We start from the raw sequence: 27,677 nt of genomic DNA, 5'->3' as shown, positions 1-27,677 counted from the left end.
CTTATTACTGGGGTTATATGGAAGGCTATCGTACGTCCTTTTCAATGCAGTTCACCATGTATCCCAGCCATGCTCTGTGCTGTGTACTTTTGTATGTTACACGAAGCCTACCAGTCAGAGTAGTCCCGTCTGCACTGGCGCCTGTTTTGCGTTCAATCTTTCTGGGGGAACAGGCACACCCATCAGGAACCATTAGTCTTCACAGTGACAGGCTGGCCTTCCACTGAGAGACTCTCCCTGGCGGAGCTTTCTCATTGCCTCAGACAGTAGCTGGGTATTTTTACTAACAGGCAGAGACACTGTGCCATTTGTGCGGGGCATTTACTGCTAGCATTACTCCTAATTTATGTTCTCTTGTCCTGACTGAAGAGTAAAGCGAGTCACCCGAGACATCACACGATTTCTTATGTTCCTCGGCAGGTGAACAAATGGACGGATTAAAGGTCATGTGGACAGATGTATTGGCAGGTGTTATAAAATTGTCTAATGATACTACCTCCCTGTTTGCAGACGGATGCAGCGCTGATGTACGACGCCGTGCACGTGGTGGCAGTGGCAGTGCAGCAATCGCAGCAGATCACCGTCAGCTCCCTGCAGTGTAATCGCCACAAGCCATGGCGCTTCGGGGGGCGTTTCATCAGCCTCATCAAAGAGGTACAAGGCCATCAGTGCAATCAATGTGCACCCTGTCTTGACCTCTGACCTATTGAATCTGCTGAACACTGTAGTTTGGGCATATTATATTGACCAATCACATGTTTGCAAACAATTCCTTTGTAAATCACTGGCCTTTCTGTGAGCTCAGTCGCACATTTTGCATCACTGTTTTCATTTTGTGATCATCATGATAGAACAAACACCCAAACAAGTTTATTGCTTATTCTGTTCTCAGCAATATGTAATCTAAATGACCGCTGCATTGTCCACAGTAACGACATGTTTTTTATGTGATGTCGCAATCTCTTTCTCCCGCTTTTTCTCCGTGCATATCTCCACCTGTGTTTATATCAAAGCCTCTGTGTGTGTCTCCTTAACTCTAGTCAGGGTCAGCCATTTGCTTTGTTCTATAAAGCTCTTTCATTCTGTGGATAGTATCATTGCAGGTAATTTTCAGAATGAGCCATTGTGGTATCTGGCACTTCCTCCCCCTCCTTTGTCTGCTATCGCTCTCCATGCCCGTCTGTTCCTCCAATGGCTTTGAAGTGAAACTTCAAGCACAATGAACCACATGCATAATGAACTCTTACCTGTCAAACCTGCTTCTATTCTCGCTGCCTTATTGTTTCTTGTTATGTTGTTGAGATAGACAGTGAGGGGAGAGTCAGACGGAATTCGTAATTGGGACAGAAAAAGTTTTATGGTTAGCGGTAAGATTGATATTCTTGAGAAAGGTGATACCTTAAGGTTAATGGAATGACGGTGCTGAAAGCTTGGGATGTTAGTTTATTATGCTGTATGCTCCTGTATTTAGGCACACTGGGATGGTTTGACAGGACGTGTTCTCTTCAACAAGACCAATGGACTGAGGACAGATTTTGACCTGGATGTCATCAGTCTGAAGGAGGAAGGGCTGGAAAAGGTGTGTCACACATCGATGTAGTTGATGCTGTGTGGCTTCTGAGTCTTACAGGGGAAAAAAGAGAAAGTGTGGGTCTGGAAGCTTTAAAGCATTATTTTTCCTATCGGTAGACAAGACAAGGTGATATAAACTTGACACTGAATTGTTTCAACAGATTGGAACATGGGATCCTCCCAGCGGTCTGAATATGACAGAGACTCACAAAAGCAAGACATCCAACATCACAGACTCTCTGGCTAACAAATCCCTGCGCGTATCCACCATACTGGTAGAGACAGCCAAATGAAAACACGAGCCGCACACATACACACACACACAAACAAACACACAGAGGGAAAAAACAGCTCAATATCGAATACAAAACAGACAGACACACTTGTACACCAATTTATTTTCCCCGAACAGGAGGAGCCATATGTGATGTTTAAGAAGTCAGACAAGCCTCTGTATGGGAACGATCGTTTTGAGGGCTACTGTATCGACCTGTTAAGGGAGCTCTCTGGCATCCTGGGCTTCCGATATGAGGTGCGATTGGTGGAAGATGGGAAGTACGGCGCCCTGGATGAGAGCACAGGCCAATGGAACGGCATGGTGCGGGAGCTCATGGACCATGTGAGTCAACCATCAACAAAAAAAATCCATCTCTAAATATAAACAAATTAATCTCTTAATAAGCAGGATAAGAAACATTTTCTAGCAGTTTTATTTACTAGGCTGAGACGTGGGTAATTGATTGCTTCAATTAATTTTAATTTTGCTGCTCTTCATTGCTAGTTGATTCAAAACAATAAGAGCTAAACGTGTGTGCAGTTTCTTAACACTCACGTAGTGCTTTTTTTAGAGCGTAAAATTGAAAATCTTGTGGTTTTAAGTATTTTCTGTAATCAAGTTAATTAATTTCAGTGCAGCAACCTGCTTTATTCCTTGTTGTTTGAAGATACTCACTCATATTTTAGAAAGTATCTCAAACTGACTATTAAGATTTTTAAAGCTGGAATATGTCATGTTTGAAAGCGGAAATAACACATTTTTCCTCTTACAAATGAGAAGTTGGATTCATAAGTGATTAAACTCTCTTTAAATACATTACAGCTTTACTTGGTCTGCTGTGACCATTTGCTTATGGTGGCTAATGTCAGCAATATTTAGGTAGATAATGCTGTGTAACTGAAATTACTGAGTCAAGTGGCTGACTTCATTACTTCATTTTAGCATTCAACATTATTCCATAATTGTCACTTGTGGTCACATTGGATGCTGTTTGGCAAAGTTACATTGGCTCACTTTATGATAATATATATATATTATAGTTAGTTAGCATGAGCAGCAGGAAACAAAAGAATGACAGCTACACAATCTCAGAAATCTTAAGCAGAACATCTAACAAAATAGAAACTATAAATCTGGCACTGTTTGACGAGTAAATCATTTCTTGGAGGGATTATGAAAAAATAACTCAGAGTAGGCGCTTAGCACCAAAGACGGCTAATCTTGCGCTCGGAGGAGACACAGGGTTTATTTGTCACAGATTCATCTAATCTTAAAATTGTTGCCTTAGTGACTCACCTGTGACACCACATAAGAAGGCTCAGACATGTAACCTGTAATTTCCAGAAAAATTCTTAACTGCTAATCTAGCTGAACTAATGACCCCGGCTATTTTCTCTCCTCTGTCATGACTCTTCCTCCTGCACGCATTGACCAGCTGTAAAACAGAAATAAGATGTTAATTTGATTGGTTGTCTTTTATTGGTGGACTCAAACACTCTTCCAAACCCCACCACCACTACCGCACCCCACTCCATCCCTATTATCTCATTGCAGAAAGTAGACCTTGCAGTCGCTCCTCTGGCCATCACCTATGTCAGAGAGAAGGTCATCGACTTCTCAAAGCCCTACATGACGCTGGGGATAAGTATCCTGTACCGCAAGCCCAACGGCACCAACCCCGGAGTCTTTTCCTTCCTCAACCCCCTCTCACCCGATATCTGGATGTATATTCTGCTGGCTTGCTTGGGTGTCAGTTGTGTGCTGTTTGTCATAGCCAGGTAACATGTCAACTCTCCCTTTCCCTTCTGTCCTCCCTCCTTCCTCCACTTTCTTCTCCCCTACCTGTTTGCCTGCATTCACTAACACACAGCAGTTGCTCCCTCCGGGCATGAAGAGGGGAATTTATTCACTGAAAGTCATTGATCTGTGACTGGTGGAGAAAGCACTCCTGCAGAAGGCAGCCTATTTATTCTTAGATGAGTTAAGTGATGTTGATATGGTCTACAACAAAAGAACATAGCATCTGAATAGGTCACTTTAAATGACCATACCAGTGTTTGTACATGTTTGCTTATACTTTACCCTACTGTTAATCATTTTACAAAGTATACCAGAGGCTTTTAATTCTATATTTTATATTAAATACAAAACAACAAATCGCAAGGCTCCCACAAGCTCTTGAACTCACCACCCAGAAAAGGTTTTGAATCACTCCATTGTTTTAGTTTTATTATCATGCATTGATACAGTAGCTCTGATGCAAAAAGAATAATATGTAGTTGGTAATAAAGACGAGTAAATGTTTACGCTGATTTCATCACTTACTGTGATATGAAAAACACTGGTATGGTCTTTGAAATCAGCTGATTCCTTGCACTATTTCAGGCATATTTGCACAAGCATCAGCCACTATAAAACCAGCTACCCATTATATATCTCTTAATCAGCTGTGGGATATGTGCAAGTGCAACGCTGACATTGTACAATTACAATTCTTACATATATCCTGATGAACCAACCCCACTAAAACCCCTGATGCATGACCGAAATGTGTTTTAACCCCAGGGCTCCTCTTCTTCTGTTTTGATCCTGAGAGGTTTGGGTTTAATGCACATTTCATCAAATGTTACCGGCAAAATGATCACATGAGAGGAAAGCAGCAACTGTCACCTAAGTTAGTTCAGAATATGCAAATTATACCCATAGCCCTTTGTTTCCACGGTTGGTCGGGGTAAGTGATTAGCATGCAGTTATATTGATATTCTTCTGGTTGTAATGAAATGGCCTCGGCACTTTTATTAAATTATAATGCTCTTGTCTGCATGCATGCATTGTACCTTTTTTGCAAACCATGGCATTAAATAGTGCTTGTCCTCACAGTATGTGACCAAAAATACTCAGCGAAGTTTAAATGTGAAATACAGTGCTCTCTACAGTTAGCTGGCCGCTTCTCTCATAATTGTAGTATTGATTGCACGGCCAACGATTGATTGGTCAATCCCCCAAATGCAGAGTATATTATTTTCTTTAATCCCCTGAAAACAGAGTGAATGGAGTAATCTTATGAGGGTTTCGCACAATAAAACTCTAAACACCTCAATCTCACCACGGATTCACATAGTTGAACCGCTTCCCACACACATACACACTAAATAACTCATCTCATTTCAAGCTCCAGAGAAATAGATATCATTCTGTGGTTCCTTCTAGCTCTGTTTGTGATTGAATTGATTCCTTTCTTTATTAACAAAACAAATGGTATTCTCTCAGATTGCAAAACCTTTTCCGGTGTAGAAAATGTCCACCTGCCAGAATAAATTGATGATTTAAATTGCATTATAACATGTTAACATGTAATTACAGGCTGTTGCAGTTTTGCATTCCAAGTCCCGGATGTGTATGATTTTAACACCCCCAACATAGACTCTTCACTTGGCCTGAGAGAAGAAAGACAGCAGATCTATAATGCCAGCCAGAGTAATTGAATTCAACAGTTAATGGAGGGAGCCTGTTGTGTTATTGTGACAGGGGACGGGCGAAGGAGAAGAGGAACAGGAAAGAGGGGGGGGGGATCTTTTTAGAATTCAGTGTGCAGTCCGACATGTCCCTCATGCTCGGTGTGAGGAGGTGACCTTACGTCCGCATGTTCCACATACCCCTCTTCCTGGAGTTCGGTGTGCAGAACACGGCCCGCAGGAATACAGGACTGCTCCAGGCAAAGGTCATACAGAGGAGCCGTCGGGCCTGATGCATACAGAAAACACATTTATACACCAAGAGGGACAAACGCAATCCAATCAAGAGTGTGTTGTATAGATTAACTTAAGAGATTTACTCTACCTTACCTACAGCACATATTGGATGTCACCCACAATTGGCCTCAGGCTACAGCTCAACATTATATGTAACGTCTAACAACATCATAAATAAATCATCACAGAAAATATTTGACTTTGAGATGAATTTGATTGAGCAAATGCAAATACCCTGTTGCTACCACAGACAAATGCACGCCCACAAAGCTATAAAGGCACATACGCAAACATTGCTGCGCCAGAGGCTTGATACACACAGGCATAAAGCCACACACACATACGAACACATGCAAGCCCACACACTGCATTCCGCACAGCTCCACAAGGCCATTGTGCCGTTTGAGTTGCCTGTGGCTCCAAGGAGACCGAGCTCATTGACATTCCAGCAGATCAGGCATCCTGATGGGGTTGACAGGAAGAATTATAGAGTGTCATCACAACCATGTCCACGTAGACCATTCTCAAGGGGACGGCATAGAAAATAGCTCTGAAGGAAGAGCAATATGACAAAAATGTTTCTGCATTCACAACGCTTGTAAAATAAGACTGTTAATTAGGCTGCTGCAACAACAACAAAGAGGAAATGACATATCTGTATGTAGATCTACAGCAGTCATGTAGTGTGCTGCCATTAAACAGCCATCATATAACATTTGGTTTGGTAATGTGAAAAGCTGCTATGAGTCTTATAAATTTATATATAAATATATACAGTATAGATATATGTGTAAATGTATGTTCCTGTGCATCTCTTAAAGTGCAGCTGACAAATGGCATCACATTTCTTGGCAGTCCGAATACCCAGCCCACAGGTTTAGCATGCAGCATGTTGGAGAAAAGCTCCTAAACCGCCTTAGCTGATGGACCCCTCAACTCTGCATAAGCAATGTTCCCTCTATCACCCACTTCGGCACAAACTCAATCAGTTTCTGATGCTTAACGCTAACCCAATCACCCTGCGCTAATGCCATGCCACTTTTGCTTAGGATAATAAATGAGAAATGTCCACAACTGACCTGAAGACGCTGACAATCAGCCAAGGCAGGCAGCAGGAGGCCGGGGGTAAAAGGGACAGGTTAGTAAGGAAAGAAAGGCAATCGGGGTAAAATTAGGTGCAGGTGGTTGGGGTAGGAACGGGGAAAAGAGATGAAGGTGTGAAGGGAGTGTGAGAAAAGAGGGAAAGCAGCTAGGGAGTGGAAGAGTAGCGATGGCTGTTGGGAAACCAGAAAAGAAAGCCCCATTTTCGTGGTGTGAGGAGGATCACGCATCCGCAGAGTAACGGTGATTGCAGTTGCTGGGGGATACACATTAAGGCTCCTGAGTCAGTGAATCCAAATGAGTTCCAAAGATCATCCCGCTCTGGGACATTATCACCAGTGACAGTGTTATTCCAGCCTATTGATCTGTTCTCACAATAAACTGATGGCATTTGAATATGCCAATAAGATGAGCTCAGCCAAAGCCAAAATTATTTGCTTTGGTCTCTGCTGAAGCTTCAAACCTGAGGCCACAACAAGGATTCTTACACATTTACATTCCCTTTGTTCCTGCTCACAAGTGTTTTAAAATTTATGTTTTATGTGCCGTTTAATCTGCACCAGGGAACACACTGTTCTTTGCCTTGTGCTGACACATCTGTCTCTGTGCTTTCTCCTTTTACAGGTTTAGCCCTTATGAGTGGTACAACCCGCATCCATGCAACCCAGACTCTGATGTAGTGGAAAACAATTTTACGCTGCTCAATAGTTTCTGGTTTGGAGTTGGGGCTCTCATGCAGCAAGGTAGTTGCCTCAGCCTGTGGCTGCTGTTGCTCTGTGGAGCTGAAGCTCTCTGTATCCCACTGTCTCTGAGGGCTGGCCTGTGTTATCCAAGCCAGTGGCAACAGAGAGAGAGCTCTGGGGGTCCACTGCGAGGAAGACAGAACAATTTCTTTTTAAATTAATCAACTCATAGGAACATAGTATTCTATCCTAACCTATATGCGTATATGAGGGACATATTTGAACAGCAATAATACGACTTGAGTAAAATCAAATATCCTCATTTTAAAACCCTAGAGATAACAATGCATATCAATGGGTTTTTTTGTATCAACTTAAGCTCAAAAATCTATGACTACTGAGATTTATTCAAATTATACACAGACTGTAAATATGTTCTTTATCATAGTAATATTAGTCCTACAATACCCAGTGTCCTCACTCCTTGCCCTTGGCCCATCAGCACCTCGAGATCAGTGGGGTGTGGAGTCAGGATGTGAGGTTACCTTGGGTACATGACTCTCTGGCCCAAACAGCCTACAACTTCTCCACACTGTTTGAAATCATAAATATTGAATGTGTTTGATTGGATGTGAGTGATTTATTCAAACACTTTGTTCTCAGGAGACATTTTGAAATAGCTTTTCTTCTCTCGCATTTTCTAAAGCTCTCACTTGTGACCGAGACATGATAATTTCACTTGTTTGAAATCCAACGATCATCTTGTTTTGAGAGCTCTCTTGTGAACTCTTCTTGAAGCGAGTGGCGCATCCGCCTGAGCTGACGACTTGAGGAGAGTTCTTGAAACAAGTTTGACGGTTTTTAAGTGAACTAGCTTTACATGTTAAAAAATAAACTACAGTTAAATACAAGACTAGACTCATAATGAGGACTTGCTCAGAAATAAAACCTTTTGCAGTAACACTCAACCCTGACACTTCCCTCACACCAGGCTCAGAGCTCATGCCCAAGGCCCTGTCGACTCGAATAGTGGGAGGCATCTGGTGGTTCTTCACCCTCATCATCATTTCCTCATATACGGCCAACCTGGCTGCCTTTCTCACTGTGGAGAGGATGGAGTCGCCTATAGACTCAGCAGATGACCTAGCTAAGCAAACTAAAATCCTGTACGGGGTGGTGGAGGACGGTGCCACCATGACCTTCTTCAAGGTAAAGTGGTCTTCTTCTCTCACTTATAATCCTTAAAATTTTGGTCCTAGTTGATTTGGCAATACCTCTGGTAACTGGTGTTAACAAAAAGTGTTGTTTAATATTTCAGTGAACTCTCGGAGCAGCTACTTTGCTATAAATACAACCAAGACCAACTGGTGGATCTGTTTACTGTGCAGCCAAACAAACTCACATTTTGATAAGGAAGTTGGTTGCTGCAAGTAGTTTTCCAACCAACAGCAGGGCACAGCAAAGGAGTTGGTTAGCTTGCTGAGGAGATGGAGGTGTCTGTGCCTGTTTCTGCAGCTCTTTATCTAACAGCTCACTGCTCCCTCTGGTTCCATGCCTCCCTGCAATATTTAAAACTGATTGGCTGTCAAAAAATGACCATGTCCTGTTTTGTAGGTTCATTTTTGATGGGTGGTCGCAGTTAGCACTAACCTTGGTGGAAAATACATTACATTTTCTGAGTACTTCACATTAAAAGCCACCCAATGTTTCGCCAGTTGAATACTTTTAATTTGATCTAGCATCAGAAGGTGATTTTGGGGATGAATTTGCAGTAACTGAATCCAGCTCTGGTATGATGTTAGCAGAGTGAACAGTGAGGCTGTTATCAGTGAATGTGGATTATATGCATATTGTACATTGCTCCCTGTGAATTGTTCAGCGCAAGAATGGCTGACTCTGCCACTTTCTAACTATTATGTAAAAACATAGGTGTCATTTACGCTGGGGACATGTCCCCATCACTTTTTGAAATGGCTGATTTTGCCCCCATCACCTTTTGAAAGCATTTGCTAAAATGTTCAGAAAATACCTTGCACCAAAAAATATTAACTAACAAATAAAAATGCTTTGAGAAAGGTTTATTTACACAATAAGAAAATATTCAATGCAATTCAAATATAACAAAAGAAGTAACTTCAGCTAAAAAAAACAAGCAGCTGATTACTGCATTATATTTTGTTATATTTCTATATTTATGAATTGTCACCTGCCAGCTGAATTTTTTCTTTCCTTTATATAAATACAGAAATCATGCAAAGATACAAAAATAATCTCCTCTTGTTCTTGTTCATCGTCACATCTCATGATCCAAGTGTATCATCACACCGTTAATCCCTTATGTTCTCACCACTTTTCAACACAAAGTGACGACCTTGTGTAAAAACAATGTATTTACATTCTGTTCACACTGAAAAAACATCATAACAACAAATTTAGAGTTCACCACCATATTTGTTCCTATTACCGCTACCAATCTCATTCCACTTCCATTCTCTGGTATCTTGTAGAAAACAAAAATCTCCACCTATGACAAGATGTGGGAGTTCATGAACAGCAGGAGGCAATCTGTGATGGTCAAGAACGTGGACGAGGGCATCCAGCGCGTCTTAACCTCAGACTATGCCTTCCTTATGGAGTCCACCACCATCGAGTTTGTCACCCAGCGCAACTGCAACCTCACACAGATCGGAGGCCTCATAGACTCCAAAGCCTATGGAGTGGGAACACCTATGGGTAAATGACCACAAACCTCTATGTGCCTCTGTGCTGCCTGCTGTCTTTTCAAAACGCTTTTGAAAAGCTGTATGTCAGAGAGAGATGCTGCAGATAATGTGTGACAGATAAAGGTATATAGTGTGGATGATGGATAAGCTCTGAGAGCGGAAAGGTTGACCTTTATTGATGGGGTCACAGGTATAATGGTTCAACAGCGTAATGAAACCGAATAGCTGAAGAGGCTGAATTTATGGATAAGGTTAAAATGTGCCCAGGGCCTAAGAAACTCTGAGCAAGAGAGCTCTGCCTTACAAAGTGTGGGTTTTTTCTAGCCATAATGATTTTCTCACAGGATTATTTACAGACTAGAGAAGCAGACCTGGGTTAAACAATGTTCACAAATACTTTTAATGGTGTGTTTCAGCCTACTTTGGAGTCACGTAAGGCAAGATTGTGAGCACAAAAGCAACCCAGAAAGTCAATTTAGTGCAATTCCCTCTGACTTACTTGACACTGTCGGAATTGGACTGAGCAATAAGCAACAAAACACCTCAGAGAGTATAAAACGGGAACTAAGAACTTTCTTCATCTGCTCTTTTGACCTGGTTCTTGTCAATAATTTGTATTCTGACATTTTAAAGTGTCATTATCCTGTGCTGAGGCAGAGGAGCTAAAACCATCAAAAGCATGCTTTCTTTTTAGTTTGCACTTTAGGAAATTATAAGAGATCTGTTGCATACAAAGCAGTCTTTGTCAGGGTTAATAAACATGCATCTTACAACCCTGGCACCCCAGGGGACCCTAGTGAGAACCTGGTGATGGTTTCAATCCCAGTGTCACAGAGGTCAGAGTGGTCATGACGAGGCCACGGAGAGCAGTGCAAACAGCCGTAATAGCCACATTTATCATCAGTGATATGAAGGCCATCAAAATATGGAGGATTAATTCTGTCCATCCACATCTGGACCCGGCGGCTGTTGATGAGTATGGGACAGTTATGGATCTGCAGGGATGCCATGATCGCCGAGGCTGTAACAAAGCTGAGGTGATGCTGTGAAATATAGTCCCACTGTGGCCCCATAAGTGCAGAAGTACTTACATGGATGCCCTTGAAATGGACACACAGTCCTATCATGGGTCAGTTCTATTTTTATTCATGTGGTAATATAGTGTATAAAATATACGACTACAAAATATGTTCCATATCACTTTAATTCAGTGATAAGTGGTTTAGTATTTTGTTGGATAAAAAATAATGAATAAAAATGTCTGCTTTCAAAGTTATTACTGCCCACTTACTCATTTCAATCTCTAATTGAGATGTTCATTGCTCTGTATTTCAGAAATAAAGCTAATTACAGCCTTGAAAAAGTTTCTTCTGTGATAGAAGAGGTCTTAAGTGACTTCTGTTTTAATGCCAGGAGTCTTCTTGGAAGAATGGGGACATTTTATTTTTCTGATGGTCTCCTTGTTTTCTTGTGCCAAACACCATGAGGAGCAGTGGTGGAAAGTACCAAAGTTAAGTACAAATCTGTGGTATTTGTACTTTACTTGAGTATTTCCATGTCGTGCTACTTTATCCTTCTACTCCATTACAATTCAGTGGGAAATATTGTACTTTTTACTTTACTATTTACCAGAGGTGGGGGAGTCGCAAATTGAAGACTTGAGACTTGCTTGACTAAAACAGATAAAAGACTCGACTTGACTTTGACTTGGTATTCATGACTGGAGACTTGACTTAGACTTGAGACAATTGTCTCGAAAAAAGGACTTGACTTTTTTATTAAATAGTTGCATTCGCTCATTCCAACGTTTGCGGCATAATCCCGCAACCATGTGTGCTTTCACATAAAAAATACTAGCAGTACTAACAGGAAAAACAAGTAGAGCAAATAATAATAATAAATAATTGATTAGTCAATTTACAAAGCAAATGAAACTACTGTATTTTGATAATTTTTAAAGGCAAAAAATGCTGAAGACTTCATGATTCTGGCATTTGAAATGTGAGGATTTGCTGTTTTTCTTTTAAATTATTTTAATTTGTGTTTTGGGCAGTTCTCACTATTTTTAGATTTTTTTACAAACCAATCAATCAATTAATCAAGAACGTAATCAGCAGATTAATCCATAATGAGAATAATGATTAGTTGCAGTCTGATATAAAATGATTCCAATTAGCTCCACCTCAATCAACTAAGGCAGTAAAATTCTTCTTACACACTGATGCCTGACTAATGATAATCTAATAATTTAATGTGTAATAATATATCTGTCACAGGGGGGCATTTTTCTGCATTGAGTATAGTTAATAGTGGAGTTAATATTTTAGAGTGGTCATATTATGCTCATTTTCAGGTTCATTATTTACCCTAATTGGTTTACATGGTTTAATTTTCAAAAAACACTATATTTTTGTTATACTGCACATTGCTGCAGCCCCTCTTTTCACCCTGTGTGTTGGAAGCTCTGTTTTAGCTATGGAGTTATGCATCTTACTTCAATTTGATCTTTGTTTGGAGTTGCCCATGGGTAAGTTTCCCAAAGGCATTGTTGCTAACTACGGGAGCAACTTCCTTGGTTGGAACTATGCAGTTGCGACGCAACTGTTTCCCAAAACCCTAGTTCAAACTATGGAGGTAACTTACAATGTAAGTTACATTGTAAGTTACCAACTTAGTTACCTCCATAGTTCGTACTACGAACCATCGTTAAGCGACGCAGGTGTTCCCCAAAACCATAGTTCCGACGATCGCTCGCACCAACTGTCGTTAAGTTGCATAGTTTGAACTACAGCTCCTGACCTGTGGTTAGAAGCTTAGTTCACGGTGACTACGCCACAGATAGCAGAAAATGCAATGTTAGGAGGTGGATTTAATGTGTTGTAAGCAGGGAATATTATATAATCCTGCTGTACAAACATATTTAAGGTGAAGATATTTTTAAATGTAGTTGTAAAAGTACTTTTAAATGTATTTGTCGGGTCATGGGTAGGGTTGCATTATTTCAGTACTCATATAGCCCATCTGTAGACCATCAACAAACAGGTTAACTGGTGTTTTTCTCACAGATTACCCATCTGTTCACAATAACTTAATATTAATATTAGTTACCCAGTGCAAAGGTTAAAGGGATTCATAATAGTGTTAAAAGTGTTGACACGAAGATTCTTGCAGATTAAACCTATTTTACCTATCTTGTAATCGCTAATAGTTCTTAATTTTTTCTTCTAAGTTATAGACTATATGTAGGCTAAATAAAATGATTAGTTTATATATTATTTGTATTGGTGATTTCATTAATACTATTGTTGATTTTCTTTTTATTGCCAGTACGACTATGATATGAAAAGCCTAAATAATGAGTTAGCATAATAATGTCACTTAATATCGGTCTCAACTGACATATTTAGGTAGAATATGACAACGTTTTGTGAGTTTCATGCGGTGAAAGTGAGACGAACACACCTGAAAACATGTTAGTTTGAACTACGTTGGTTCAAACGAAGTTAGTTCAAACCACGGTGGTATCACGAGAAATGCACACCATGCCAGTACGTAGTTAAGGACTACTAACCAATCAGTAGCAGAGTTGGGCGGATCATGAAAAGCTGTAGCCAGGGCTTCGCTTCAGCTGTACATGTTCCCCACTGCAGCTTAGTGTGTATCTCCACTGGTTTTCACTTTTGAGGGCGTGTCTGACTAGCCGCTAGACAACCATTACGATGCCTATTACAAAGTGAAGCAGATAGTTTTTGGAAGTAAAGGCTGGACTACAGTTGAGCTGTTTTCAGGCAGTTGAGGAGCAGTGTTTTCTGTGGGAGATAGTAACTCCCTTGGGATGGACTTTTTCACTTTGCAAACCTATTACATGCAAAAAGATATATAATATATACACAACATAAAGGAAATGGGGAAAGCCAAAAAGCATTAAATGACCTCTGTAAGTACATTTTCTTGCTTATACTTACAAACGTTTACTATGTAAGATTAAACACATGACTTTCATGTGTAACTGAGTACTTATATCACGTGGTAATAATGCTTTTATTTAAGTAACGGCTCTTAATACTTCTTCCGCCACTGATGAAGACTTGATCCTTCATGTCAACCTGTAGCCTCCAACTTTTGCCCTGCTCAACACTGTTTAGCAGCTCATTCCCTGTAGGGCTGTTACAGCAATAAGCCAGAACAAGCCGTATAATATGTCTTAACCTTTTAGTGCTTGTCGTTTCTCACATGTCCTGTTCCCAAAATGGAAATGCGTCATCTTAAGCTATGGACCTAAAGTGTGATCACATTAATACTTGAGGCCAGACAGTGTGGGAGTGATGGATGTCCTCTGGTGTTGAACATCTGTCAGGTAGTTGTGTATGCACAGTGTGTCTAGCACAGCGCTTTTCCATTTGCCCAGGCCCCGCTCTCCATATCCTCCTCTCTAAGGACCCATCCTATTAGCATTTATCTAAGGCCTGCTTTGTTAGGCCATCATTAATCATTTGAAATATGAGGGGAGCCAGAATCAGGGGACCCAGATAGATCTCTCATCTTCAAATGGAGCAAGCATATGCTTTTCCCATGCACGTGCACATGCATGTACTCCACATTCAGAACAGTACATATCTTCTGTACGTGCACAGAATGAATGGATGCACTCAAAGTGTGCACGTCGCGTAGAAAAGCAGACGTACTCATAAGCACACCACAGCCAAACTCACAGAAATACAACACGATTTATGATCAAAGAAGTAAACACTGATATGCTGTTCAGTGGCAGTTTGTGTATAATTTTCAGTTTTTGTATTAATGTCTCCTTTGTCAGTCCAAATACACAGCGACATGGAGATGAAAGGATGATGGATAGCAATATATAAATGATAGATGAGACAGAGAGGGAATTAACTAAAGGGGCTGACAGGCAAAACTCTATGAGAGCAACAGACGAAGTGATGCTACCTGCTACCTGGGGCCATATTGGGTTCCTTTGCCTCGGAGTTTTAGCACAAAATGTTCCCACATGTTCGTAAAATGATTTCTATTATGTCTGAATTCATCTCTTTTAAGTCACTCTGAATAAGCACACAAGCCAAAATGTCTAAATTTGGAAAACGTAAAACCAGGCGCCATTATGTATGAGTTCTAAAGTCACACAAATACACTAACAAGCTTTTAAAGCAGTTTTAAATGAAACATGAGCGTTCACAGTAAGTATTAATCTTTCTTGGCCTGGGCAGAGTGTGGCTGCTGCGCCGCAATCGGCCGTGTGTTGTGTCACACACACTGTGGATGGGAGAGGAACACGACCCCACTTGGGTACAGCAACGATTACTCCTCCTTTGATCACGCCAACACCCACTGTGCCTTAATGCCTTGTCGCTAATTCTGGCGCCTTCCCACTGTCTGTGGATTTGGGTTCTTTTACTCATCATGACATTAACATGCATAAAAAACACACATACTGATAGAGAAGCCCTATCTCAGATACACACATATAATCCCAAACACACATGCACCCATGTAATGTACACCCCACTGGGCATCTCTGTTCTTCCTGTTTATACGCACCATTTATAGCTTATGAAAGCGTGTGCAAACAGCAGCTAATTCGTCAAAATCAACAGCAGCTCTGCCACACAAAGCCAAGTCTTCGTTGCCAACTCCCAGTGCATTATAATTCACACACTGCAGAGCGGAGTGAGAATTTTGGAATAACTCTGTGAATATAGGGATTAGTGGGATTTGAAGAAGGACTTACAAAAAACTCCCTCTAAGCAGCCAACAATAACAAAACAGGTTATATGATCACATGCACACCAGAGCATGTTTCATACACCCACCGCCACTGGTTATATATGGCCTACTACTCAACAATGACTTTGCTAAGCATAATTAGTTGGGGGGTTTTCATATCCGGTTATTATCCATGTTCACTAGTCTCGTGTTGTCTTTTTCTCCTCACAGGCTCCCCGTACAGAGACAAGATCACGATAGCCATTCTGCAGCTGCAGGAGGAAGGGAAGCTGCACATGATGAAGGAGAAGTGGTGGCGAGGGAACGGCTGTCCCGAGGAGGAGAGCAAAGAGGCCAGCGCTCTGGGGGTGCAGAACATTGGTGGGATCTTCATCGTGCTGGCTGCAGGACTGGTGCTGTCAGTGTTTGTGGCTGTAGGAGAGGTCCTTTATAAGTCTAAACAGAATGCCCAGCTGGAGAAGGTATTGGAATCTCGGTGGCATGAGGCTTGTTAAAAATTAAAGCATTTGCTATGAAATCTTTGTATTCTGCGCCATATATTTAGTTGTTTCTATACAGAATTCCACCATTTTGCTTATGCTGGGTTTCATTTTGGGTTTGAAATCTTTCATTCATCACTCATCTCTATTCGTGTCTCGTTTTCTTATTTTATTTTTTAAGGTTATGAATTTAACAATTTAAACCAAATTAACTATCAAGTACACAATACATTCTGTATTGTGCACTTGTAGTGTGCTTTTAGTTTGCGCTTCTGTTCTATACACATGAAATCAATATACACATGCCCATATGTACATTTGTCATGGTTACTATAATTGTTCCTTCTGTCCATATTGGCTGTGAAGAGATCCCTTGAGCTTAAGCTAATATAAAGGGTTTCAGACATCTGGGTTAGCCAGAGGTTAGTCTCTTTAGTACGACATTCCTTCTTGTGTTTCCTTAGACAGAATTTACTTGTTGCGCTGCCATGGAGGGGAAATAATAAAGTTACATCATTTTGTACTAAAAAACAATTTAATTTGTCTAACCACTAATGTATCATATTAGCCTCAGTGGAAAGTTACAGTGCATTTTTGCATGGAAGGAGGACTGTGGATTTTGTGCCCCATCTACTAATTTCAAATCACATCAGGATGGGATCTCTCCGCAGCCAGTATGGACAAGACAAATGATTACAGCAATCAAAAACTCTTCCAAAGTACATATGGACATGTGAGTGTTGTTTTAAGCCAGACTTGGGGGGAAAAAAGTGAACTTGTCCTCTGGTCTAAAGATTCACCATGCATACAGTGCAGCATATTTGCAGCGCTTTTCTCCCCCCTCTGGTTATGTTTCTTTCTAGCTAAAGACTGAATATATTTCATACTGTTCTATCTGTGCTCTATTTTAGTGCTGAGTGCACATGATTCATCACACAGCGTGGAGTATGTATTTTAGTGCACTTTAACTTGTACAATGATGTTTCCATATAATTGTGAAAGTCCTTTTGAAAGCGTGGTTTAATTATTTACATCTACATAATTAGCACAGCGCAACGGCGTGTTACTTTATTGCAATAGTCATTAGTTTCTTGCTTTATTTTAGGGACCGCATATGTTTCAGAGCACATCTTAGCTATCATTAATCAAGAGCCGCAAGAGTGGGTCACAATATTCAGATAATTTGCAAATGCCACATTCTCTAGGCTGCCAAGGTGCTAGTAATTTACATTCTGACAACAAGCATCTCCTCTATTTTCTTTCCCTGCCAGCCTCCTCCACCCTAACATCACCAGCTTTTTTACCTCCCTCATTCTTCTTATTTTCTCCATCACTCTAATCCATATCTCCCTCATTGTTTTTCACATTGTTTCTTTCTCTTTCACCCACCCTGGTCCTCTCTACTCCCGTAATCACTCATCTTCCCGAGTATACAAAATATCTCATTCATACGCCAGACACACATATGTAAATATGGAGAAAAAAACAGAAATACCTGGTGCATAAGCCACCTACAGATATCCATCTCACACACCTACGCACATACACAAACGGAAAAATAATAGCTTCATACTTTACTGCTCTCCCTCCTCTTTTATATCTCCTCTCCTCCTACACCCTCTAAGAATTTGAATTAGATTTTGCATAATCAGAACGTGAATGTATGTGAATTTCTCTTGGCAATGTCAGCGCACAGGCATATTGACATCTTATAGGATTTCACACCACAAACATAACGCAGGAACAACAGAAGCTCATATTATAAAAGTTACATAACACTTGTCACTATGCGAGTGGTTGATGTTTTAAAGGTACATGTATTTTTGGATGTAATCTGCCGGAGTGGATATTTTGTCCTTTATTCAATATCTTTACATTTTCTGCTTGCACGCCTAAAATTGGCGGGGGGGGGGTTGAATGTTTCTGTTAGATCTTGGCATGCTGCAAAAGGCTCTGAAACAACATTCAGACCTTTGTTTGAAAATCTGGGACACATCAGACCTTTAAATGAAGACCTGCTTCTCCAAAAATATTGTTTAGGAATCAAATCAAGAGGTTCAACTTTATTTGGTCTTTTCAAACTCCGCTTAAGAGTTTTACATGAGTCAGTCTTGAGACTCAGCTTATTTTCAATTCAATACTCACAAAATGCAATCTATCATCAATTGCTGCTACATCTATGTTACTTTTTCCTATCTTATTTTGAGCTTGCTGTTGATCTGTCACTCGCAAGTCTCCAAATTTCATGAAAGTGCAATGCTAAATTGCTGTAGTGCCTCTTTAATACTGTGGTGTAGGGTTAGAGGTGGCAGTGCCATCATGGCTGTGGTTGCTAAGTGACTTAGGCCCCATCCACACTATTGCATTTTCAAATTAAAACGGAGACCTTTTGCTACGTTTGCACCTCCAGACTAAAACGGCGAAAACTAAGACCTAAAACGGAGAAGTTTGTAAACGCTGCCGACCCTGTTTTGCGTTTCGAAATTCCGTAAGGCGTTTTAGTGAAGATGGGCAAAAACGGAGGACTTGGGAAAAAACGATGACACAGACGCTCACGCTCGTCTCTCTGATTGGATGTAATCAGTCGTTTTAATATAGACGGAGATCACCTCTGATACGCAGCTAGAACGCTGGTGTGGACAGAGATCATATTCGATTTAATTCTCCGTTTGTAAATTAAAACGGAGTAGTGTGGATGGGGCCTTACATAGCAGCTGACGGTGATTTCTAACAGTCAGATGTAAATATATATTACATTCACTCAACTGACAGTATTTAGATTATAACAACATAAAAACATAATATTTAACACTGGATACGTTAATTATAAGATTTCTTTTTTTATGCTTTTTTAAGTGCCAGGATGGTCTCTTGAGATCAAAATATTTTTCCTGGACAACATGGCAGCATCAGGTTTCTTCCTTTCTTTTCACATTAAATGCTTTTGGGGGTTTCTTCCTCATCTAAATGGTGGGTCTAAGGATAGAGGGTGTTATATATACTGTACAGATTGCAAACCTTGTTGTAACCTGTGAATCTGGGCTAAGGCATAATTACACTATATGGTGAAAATGTATCTCTACATTTTTGTACTTTTGGTCTGGAGCTGGGTTTAATGACTGTATTCAGTTTTTCTGAATAAGTCAACACTGCATCAGAGTTGCATAGAGTTGAGTAGTATGGCAAACAGCATGGCTCCAGCTATAACTTTCCCTTCTTTCCTGTTGCCTTCTGCAGCGATCATTCTGCAGTGCCATGATGGATGAGCTGCGTGTGTCTCTGAAGTGCCAACGCCGTCTCAAACAAAAGCCTCAGCCGCCCGTCATCGTTAAGACAGAGGAGGTCATTAACATGCACACGTTCAATGACAGGAGACTCCCAGGAAAGGAAACCATGGCATGAACACTGAGCATACCCCGAACACACCCCTCACTAAAAACCATGGAGGGGTGACGGGGTAAAAAAAAAATGCTGACTTAACCACAGACTGAGGTTAGCACTCAAAACAGGATTCTTTTGAACCCACTTGCTTATGTAGACTGATGTTTCCTGTGGAAATATAGATACCTGAGCAGCGTCACCTCACTGTGACGTTCACTTTTAGAAGGGAGCTAGAAAGGAAAGACTGAGAAGTACGTAAAATGAAAGAGGATCAAAGCAGATATGGGACAAAACATAAGTCTGACCACACTAGAGGTGGACTTAAACACTCACACTTACACATAACCCATATACAGACACACAGACACACACACACACACACACAACACACACACACACACACACACACACACACACACACTCATCTGACAGACTTGACACTTGTGCAGAAGAGAAAACTCTATTGTGACAGTAACACCAGATGTAGTTTTTCTGTTGATGTCAATGCCCTTTTGTCTTACATCCATGTGTGTGTGTGTATGACACCATCGGTCCCTCCCTTCAGTGACTTGAGTTTCTTTAAAATTATTTGAACAAAAGCACTAATCTCACACCAACAAAGGGAACGGTAGTCAGGGCCAAATGGTTTACTATGAACTGATGTATAAAAATGATATTTAGTTTGGAATCATCCATGCTGACCTTGTCGAATACTCATCGTTTTCTTCTGTAATGCCTTTATCGTGCCAAAGTTCTGCCATTGTAAAGAACTTTCTACCATGCCTGTTATGTTCAAAGCCTCTACAAGCAATGTATACTGTCAAAGTCCTTATTCATGTTTGTCCTTACACGCGATTGCAGTTTTCACTCTGTATCAGTTGTTGTTTAAAATGCAGGATTTCTACAAAAAATGTTTGTTTTTGTACAAGAACAAGAGGTTTTGTAGTACTTTGTATCATGGTAGCCCCTCATGTGGACAACATATGTAGCAGATACCAACTCAGCCCTCAAACTCTAACAACTGTTTCCTATGGGGCTTCAAACTCTGCTGTGTAGGGTTCATTCCTCTCATCAATCAGAGATTCAGTCTTTTGTCTGTCAGTATCGTGGGGCCAGCTGTACATACTGTCTGGGGACAATGTGGTGGTTTTTGGTGGGTAAAAACATTGAAACTGAAAACTAAGTGGGAGAGGCGGTGAGTCATTCTAGAAATTGGAACAGTGCTTCTATCAGCAAATTCCCGCTGAGGTGTGGTTAACTATTGGTAACTATGATGAGTCACCATGAAAGACGTAGTAAAATATGCAGATGTTGCTTCTTAAAGAAAAACAAAACAGTAGTTAGGTACCAGGCTACATTCCAGCCCTATAGCCTGCAAAAATTCTAGTTTTATCATAGGAGCATTGACTCGTATCAATACCTAAAAATCTAATTGTTGCACTGGAAGAACTTGAATAAAAAAAAAAGAAAAAAGGTCGAAGTAATCCCACAGCACTGACAGATTGTGTTTCAGAAAAATAAGACTTTTGAGAACTCAATAATAGACAACATTGCATTGTGGACAGCCAGAGAAAATTAATTATTGGCTATGAAGAATACAATCTCCACAGAAGGTCCTTTAGTAGCTGTTTTGGAGCTTTTGATCACATCACATGATTTTTCTTGGCGGCAAATGAAATTCGCTCAGTCTTCTCACTGTCAACTTTCAAGCCAACAAAATTGGACAAATGGAAAAATTGGACATCTATCATTCCAACCAGGCAAGGTTTTCTCCTGAGGATCATTATATAATATGATCAAAGGCTCCAGAACACGTACTAACTGAGATTGTTTTCTTGGCTGCTGCTTCCAAGGTCAGGAATTAATTTTGAACCACAATGATGGGCGACTTGTTGATGTACATATGCAATAAATCTGACGTGGGAATAATCCGCACTTTTGCTATGTTAACCTAGGCGGTAGGTTAACATAGCAAAAGTCTCACCTCGGCTCATTTGCCAGGTGTTGCTCCACTCATATCGCCTCAGCCTTTAGCAAGTGGACGGAGCAGATCATTGAGCCACTAATTGTCTCCAGATGTATATTCTATTCACAAAGTGACACAATCATGTTTGGCCCCACGACACATCTTGTCTGTTGACTTTGTTTCATGTTGCGAAATGACAAGCATACATGGTAGGTTAGTTCTTCACGGGCCCTGTCTTACTACACTACCCAGTTAATCATTCGACCCGTTATTCCAGGGATTTCAGAGACCAAAAAACAAACACAACGCTAGTGATGACATCTCTGCTGTACATGAATGGATAAAGTTAATGACCCTATAGTCAGTGTTTTTTAAAAAAAAAACTAAAAAAAACGCATATACACATTATGAAAATTGACAGGGAAGACATAATCCCGAAACTCATTGGCGTTCTACCAGTGATGCTTGTCATTTTCCACACAGCTAAATCTAGTGGTGCGAGCTGAAGTGATTGAATACCTGGAAACATTTATTAGAAACGACTCCAAAGGCTTGGCTGTCCTGTCGAAAAACAAATGCGAGCTCATGGAATTTGACATTGATGCAAGGTTTTACAAATAATGTCATTAAAAATGTCATAATTGTAGTTTTGTCTTATATTATTCATACACTTTTTCATTTTCTTTTGGTAACAACTGCACAGAAGACAGGAAATGTTTTGGTAACTCATTTTAGAGTGCTTCAACTGATGCCATTAAGCATAATGATGAGCATTATGTCTTGCAATATTCTGAAATGTCAGGCTCTTCTAAATTGATTAAGTGCCCAAATGCTTGATTTGTATTATCCAAAGGAGTGCATTAGGTAATTGCTAAATTGTTAATCAAATCAAGATTGTAAGCATGTTGAGAAGCTGTTTCTGACTCGCTCAGTGGTCTATCCATCCACCTGGCTATGTGCCGGGCTGTGTATCCCTTTCTCTGACCACTGAGTTTCTAAAATACGCCTCTGAGATCACAGAAATCCAGATGACTGTAAGTATACAGAATTCACATTGATATATGGGAGACTGCACAGCCTGACATAAAGGGCCCAAGAATGTTCCACGCCTTCTGACTCTCTGATTTTTCATTGTTTATTGTTATTTCCCTCCCACAGGCAGCAGCAGGCGGTCAGACAGCTCTGGGTTTCTGACAAGGTTTTCTGGGAGTAATGATGAAAACTGTTTCTACAGCCCGAGCTCTGCCGCCACAACACAAATGGACGCCCTGTCTGCCCTCCAGAGTGACAGGGAAGGTCAGAATATGCGTCAGTGCGTTGAGCAGGGACCGTTTAGTCTGTCACACTTATTTCCATCATATTAAGTCCTCTTCCTCCTTTACCTAAGTGGTCATTGGAAAGGTATCCTTGGATAACATCTTGTTCATTAGGCAATTAATGGCCGAGATTACGTTGTGGACAGAAAATTGCTTTCTGAATGTGACTTTGGTTTGTCATACAGATATTATAGGCTAATAGCACCTGCCAAGGAAGGTTTTGTGAAGGAGGAAATGTATTCCTCTGCTCATTTCCCAGTGCTTTTAATAATTAAGGTTCCCGGATTATGAATCATGTAAGTCCACTCTTTTTTCTTCTTATACAAGTAGGAGCACATGTACTTATAAAGTCATTACATACTGTAATGTAGAGGTGGGTGATATAACGATATACAGTAGGCTATACCATGAGATGTCTACTATCAGAGATTTGTACCGTGAAGTACCGTGATTTGTCATGTATTTAATTTGCTTGATTAACCATAAAAGAGACATTTCCTCTCCTGTTACTGTATCCACAGTTTTTTATTAGCCACACTAGCGGCAGTGTCAGTCAGTCGGTTGGTTGGTCAATCAGCCAGTTTGGTCCAGACTGAATTATCTCGACAGCTACTGAATGGATTGGCATGAAATTTTGTACCGAAATTCAAGGTGCCCAGAGAACAAATCCTAATGACATGATTTTCCCGCCACCATGAAGTTCACATTTGTGGTTTTGAGTCAAATATGTTGCAGGGATTGAAATGAAATCTAGTACAGCCATTCATGTCCCCCTCAGGATGAATTGTAATTTCGTTGATCCCCTGACTTTTCACTTCAAATTTTAACTTGTCCTATACTTTAGTTAACAATGAAATACTTGCTAAGCTAATCACATTCCCATCAGCCTCAGCTGCTAAATCAACAAATGTTAGCATAACATGTCACACTTAGATGGTTAACATGTTAAACTATAATGTAACATTTTTGCACTGTTATTGTGAGCCTATTAGTATGCTGACATTAGCAATTAGCAACTCATTATGCTTGGAAATATCACTCATCTAAAAATGAACAATTGATTTCATTTAAACTTTCTGATCAATTTGAACAAATTGTGTAAAAAAAAAATTAAATAACTTCTTATTTGTTGCTGGAGTCCTTGTATTTCAGTTAAATGAAAGTGCCAACTACAAAAGCACTTTAACATCATTTTATTCACCCTCCCTAAAGCAAATCACTGATTCCTGGCATGGTCTGTGTAAATAATTTAATCATTTGTTACCATGTGGCTGTATCAACATAGCTAGTAGCAGTTTTTGGTGAAATATTCAGCCTGCTGTAGATGATTCCCATTCTGTAGCCATTTCAGCTCTAGAAATGAGCTTTACCTCCTTTCTGTGGAGTTCAGCATGTATAATATAAAATCCTGGGGAAATGCAATACAAGGGGAATTGCAGTAACTGGCTGAGCCGGGCCGGCGTTGTTGGTTGAAAAGTGATGATTTGGTACGCATTAGGATCTTGCCCAGCAGTGGCATGTGTCTGCCCAGAGATAGCATATGGGGGCATACTGGAAGAACCATTTGCCCCACAAGAAGAAATGTAATGGTCTTACCGTAACTACATGTAGTTTCTGTGTGTGTTTCCACAGCCTCCACCATTTGCCACCTGTTTGTAGGTTTCTACATTCGCACATGTATGCCCAGGAGAACAAACCCCGATTCGACTGCAAATGAATTTCAATTTGAAGAAGTGATCTTTTGTGTCATGTAGCAATTTGTTTGGATGTGGTTTTCTATCTGAGTGTTTTTTTCTCCCAATGGCAGATGTGTTATGGTGGGTGGCAGCTGCAGAATAGAGGAGCACAGCTTGCTAAGTGATTCACCCTGCTCCTGGCGTCTCCGTTACCCCATGAGTCTTTTCACTGACAATGTTTTCATTTCTATTTGCTTTACGTGTAACTAGGATGGTGGGCCTGGTGCTTTGACAGCTCTGTCAGAAAAATGACAGTGCTGGTTGTCTCTTAGAGTAGGGGGAAGAGAAACTAATGGGACTCGTGGAGGCTATTTCATTTTCATGACCTATTCTAACGCTTGAACTGAGAAAAACAAGGTTGTGGCTGAATATGACACCTAATCGCATTTTGAGACAGACATCTTGATGGTGTTCAGTCTGATAAAATCCTAGAACTGATACTGCAAATGAGCTCACTGTCTGATGACATCTGCTGCATTTTTATATGCACACACCGGAAATAACAGTGTTGAGTGTTGAACCAGTCACATCTCCTGACAGCGGAATCGCTGTTTTGTTCACTGCTGTCAAATAGCACTCTCGTTCATCACCAAAATCCCCTATTAGGTTCTCTCAAACAAATGTTCTCTTTCTAACCCCCCCTCTGCCTTTGAGTCATTCATACTGTTGATTCCACCTCTAGAGGAATACATCAGGCATAACGCCTTTTTCTTTCATCAAGGCAGCAGCTTTAAAGTAATTTTCCTCCTCTCATAGGGAGCCAAATGGAGACGAGAAGATGTCGATTCTCTCATCTCTTTGTCTGTCCCCTTTGATCTCTTTCAACATGAATTCCCAATGCACAGAAAGTAAATGGGATTTTTTTCCTGTCTTTCTCTGGAGCATGGTTGATCATACAAAATTGACCAGAAATGACTCCTAATGACCCCTGTGTTTTACTCAAACAAAAAAAAGAACACCCAAAAACACACTCCTGGCTATCATTACTCATAGTGCATTTTAATGAAGGATGAATAATTCAGGGTGCACTTGTAGATATAATAGCTCAGTGCGCTGATGCTGTGAACATCTTTATGGAGGCATGGTCATCTGCGTGCGTGTATGGGTGTGTGTTTTGGGGACGAGGAGGGTTTTGTGAGGAAGGACAAAGGTTTCAACGCTGCCTGCATGCCAGTGTGTGTTGTTGTCTGTCGCATTAACAGACAACAGTTGTGATTTATCTTGTATTCCCAGTGCAGGGACCCCCTCTATCTCACTGGAAAGGTTAAAGCATACAGCCTGGAGGCGGTACTACAAAGGTCAACATGCAGTTTAGGAATGAGGAATAGGACGATAGAGAGACACACAGTGAAGATATGTCCTCATCTCCTCTCACCAGCCTGCCTCTGACATCCTGAAAACACACACTGTACTGTTTGCAGCAAAGGCCCAGCAGTGTATATCCTTTGGTTCTCTCTATCATATCTCCCCTGTCTTCTCCTTATCACTGCCTGCCCGCAATACCTCCAATATCACATGCCATAAAAATAGCTGACCTTGACAAAGCCATCTCCAGAGATTGTATATGAAAAAAGGGGAGCTGTATAGGAAAATGATGGTGGGTAACAAAGGGAAACTGTAAACAAAGAGTTCATTTAATGGACCCTCACAAGCCTGGATGTGCTTAACAGAGAGACAATGAAAGAGACAGGTGGTTATATAAAGCAAGACACTGGGCCATTAAAGGTGCGGGGGAATAGAGAGAAAGGGTTGAAGAAACACCAGCGTCTTTGGTGAGTCAGATGTGTTGAGGTGATTAATCTGCTTTGGCTGTGTCCTTCACAGGCCTGAGGGGGACCAGTGATACAGCGACGCTAGGGTGCCCCCTAGTTGAGAAGAAGGGAAACTGATGAAGAAATAAATTTTCCTTCACTTTGAACTCATCATTTTTGTTTCAGTGACATGTAGGTGTTGTGATTGATATGTCTTTCTGCTGCCAAACAACTGAAGATCCATAAAATAAGTGACTTTATTCAAGGATTAAAAAAAATACACAGCGGCCAGTTTCAGTAAAAGTGACAAATTTCATGGCTGAGTCTAACAATTATTTTCAATTTAAAGTAATCAGTTGATAATTTTGTGAATTAATCAATTGCTTTATTTCTAGAATGTAAAAGACAAAAATGGTCCTCATATTTTCCAAGAGCTCAAGGAGACGTCTGCAAATCTTTTGTTTTGTGGTCGCCACAGTGACGCACGATGCTTACTTGCTTTCTCGCCAAATTTCCAGTCAGGCTACTACACTATCAGAAATAAAGGAAAAATATTTAATTAAATGATCTTAAAAAATAGATACTGAAGATATTCAGTTTTCAAGTACATAAAACAGAGAAAAGCTGCAAATCCTCACATCTGAGAGGTTGGAACCAGCATTATAAATGACCCCAATGATTAATTGGTTATCAAAATGATTGGCAATTAATTCAGTCAGTTAACCAGTCAATTATGTTTGTTATTTATGTTTGTGAAATGTGTCTTGATTTTATTAATTTGCCTTTGAATTTGACTTCTTATGTGATGTGTTGGGTTTGGATTAGATCTAGTATTCATTTTTGGCATCATGAGTAGTCTCAGGGTTTGGCTTAGAGGTATGTTTGGAAATTGTTTTAATTGATTAAGGCTAGGGAAATAGGTTTTGATGGGGTACTCCACTGATTTGGTATTGTTGTTAAGTTAACTGACTTATTAATATAAATAATCTCAAACACAGAAATTAGCCTGTGCCACAGCTATAAATAATAATTCATTTGGGGGGCAACCAGTCGGGTTAGGGTAGCCAAGTAACAAGCTATTCATCTGCAGTAATAACATTATTACTTGAAATATCAGTTCCATATCAATTACCAGAATACCAGAATTTCCCTTTTAAAAACAATGGGCAAAATTAAAGCAGCATAGGCAGCGATG

The 27,677-nt window shown here is 40.4% G+C and overlaps 1 protein-coding gene across 2 annotated transcripts in view; it reads left to right on the top strand.

Annotated features, from left to right (window-relative positions):
* Nucleotides 1-22,325, top strand: part of LOC119909171 (glutamate receptor ionotropic, kainate 2-like) — a 64,525-nt gene extending 42,200 nt beyond the window's left edge. Inside the window, exons 7-16 of one of the 2 annotated variants that reach the window (XM_038727269.1) lie at nucleotides 511-654; nucleotides 1,472-1,579; nucleotides 1,734-1,847; nucleotides 1,985-2,191; nucleotides 3,404-3,627; nucleotides 7,327-7,445; nucleotides 8,377-8,594; nucleotides 9,893-10,118; nucleotides 16,064-16,314; nucleotides 19,570-22,325. In XM_038727269.1, coding sequence (XP_038583197.1) covers nucleotides 511-654; nucleotides 1,472-1,579; nucleotides 1,734-1,847; nucleotides 1,985-2,191; nucleotides 3,404-3,627; nucleotides 7,327-7,445; nucleotides 8,377-8,594; nucleotides 9,893-10,118; nucleotides 16,064-16,314; nucleotides 19,570-19,734 — 1,776 coding nt within the window. In that variant the 3' untranslated portion in view covers nucleotides 19,735-22,325. Of the gene's footprint in view, nucleotides 1-510; nucleotides 655-1,471; nucleotides 1,580-1,733; nucleotides 1,848-1,984; nucleotides 2,192-3,403; nucleotides 3,628-5,212; nucleotides 7,290-7,326; nucleotides 7,446-8,376; nucleotides 8,595-9,892; nucleotides 10,119-16,063; nucleotides 16,315-19,569 lie in introns of those variants that run through there. The other variant, XM_038727270.1, reaches the window with a different exon arrangement.
* Nucleotides 22,326-27,677: the final 5,352 nt, after the last annotated feature.

The sequence above is a fragment of the Micropterus salmoides genome, unplaced genomic scaffold, assembly GCF_014851395.1.
Source record: "Micropterus salmoides isolate LMB-PRFRI ecotype aquatic unplaced genomic scaffold, ASM1485139v1 Ms_hic_scaffold_18, whole genome shotgun sequence".
Taxonomy (NCBI): Eukaryota; Metazoa; Chordata; class Actinopteri; order Centrarchiformes; family Centrarchidae; genus Micropterus; species Micropterus salmoides.
The sequence above is the reverse complement of the archived record's forward strand: the minus strand, read 5'-3'. Positions and strand labels throughout refer to the sequence as shown.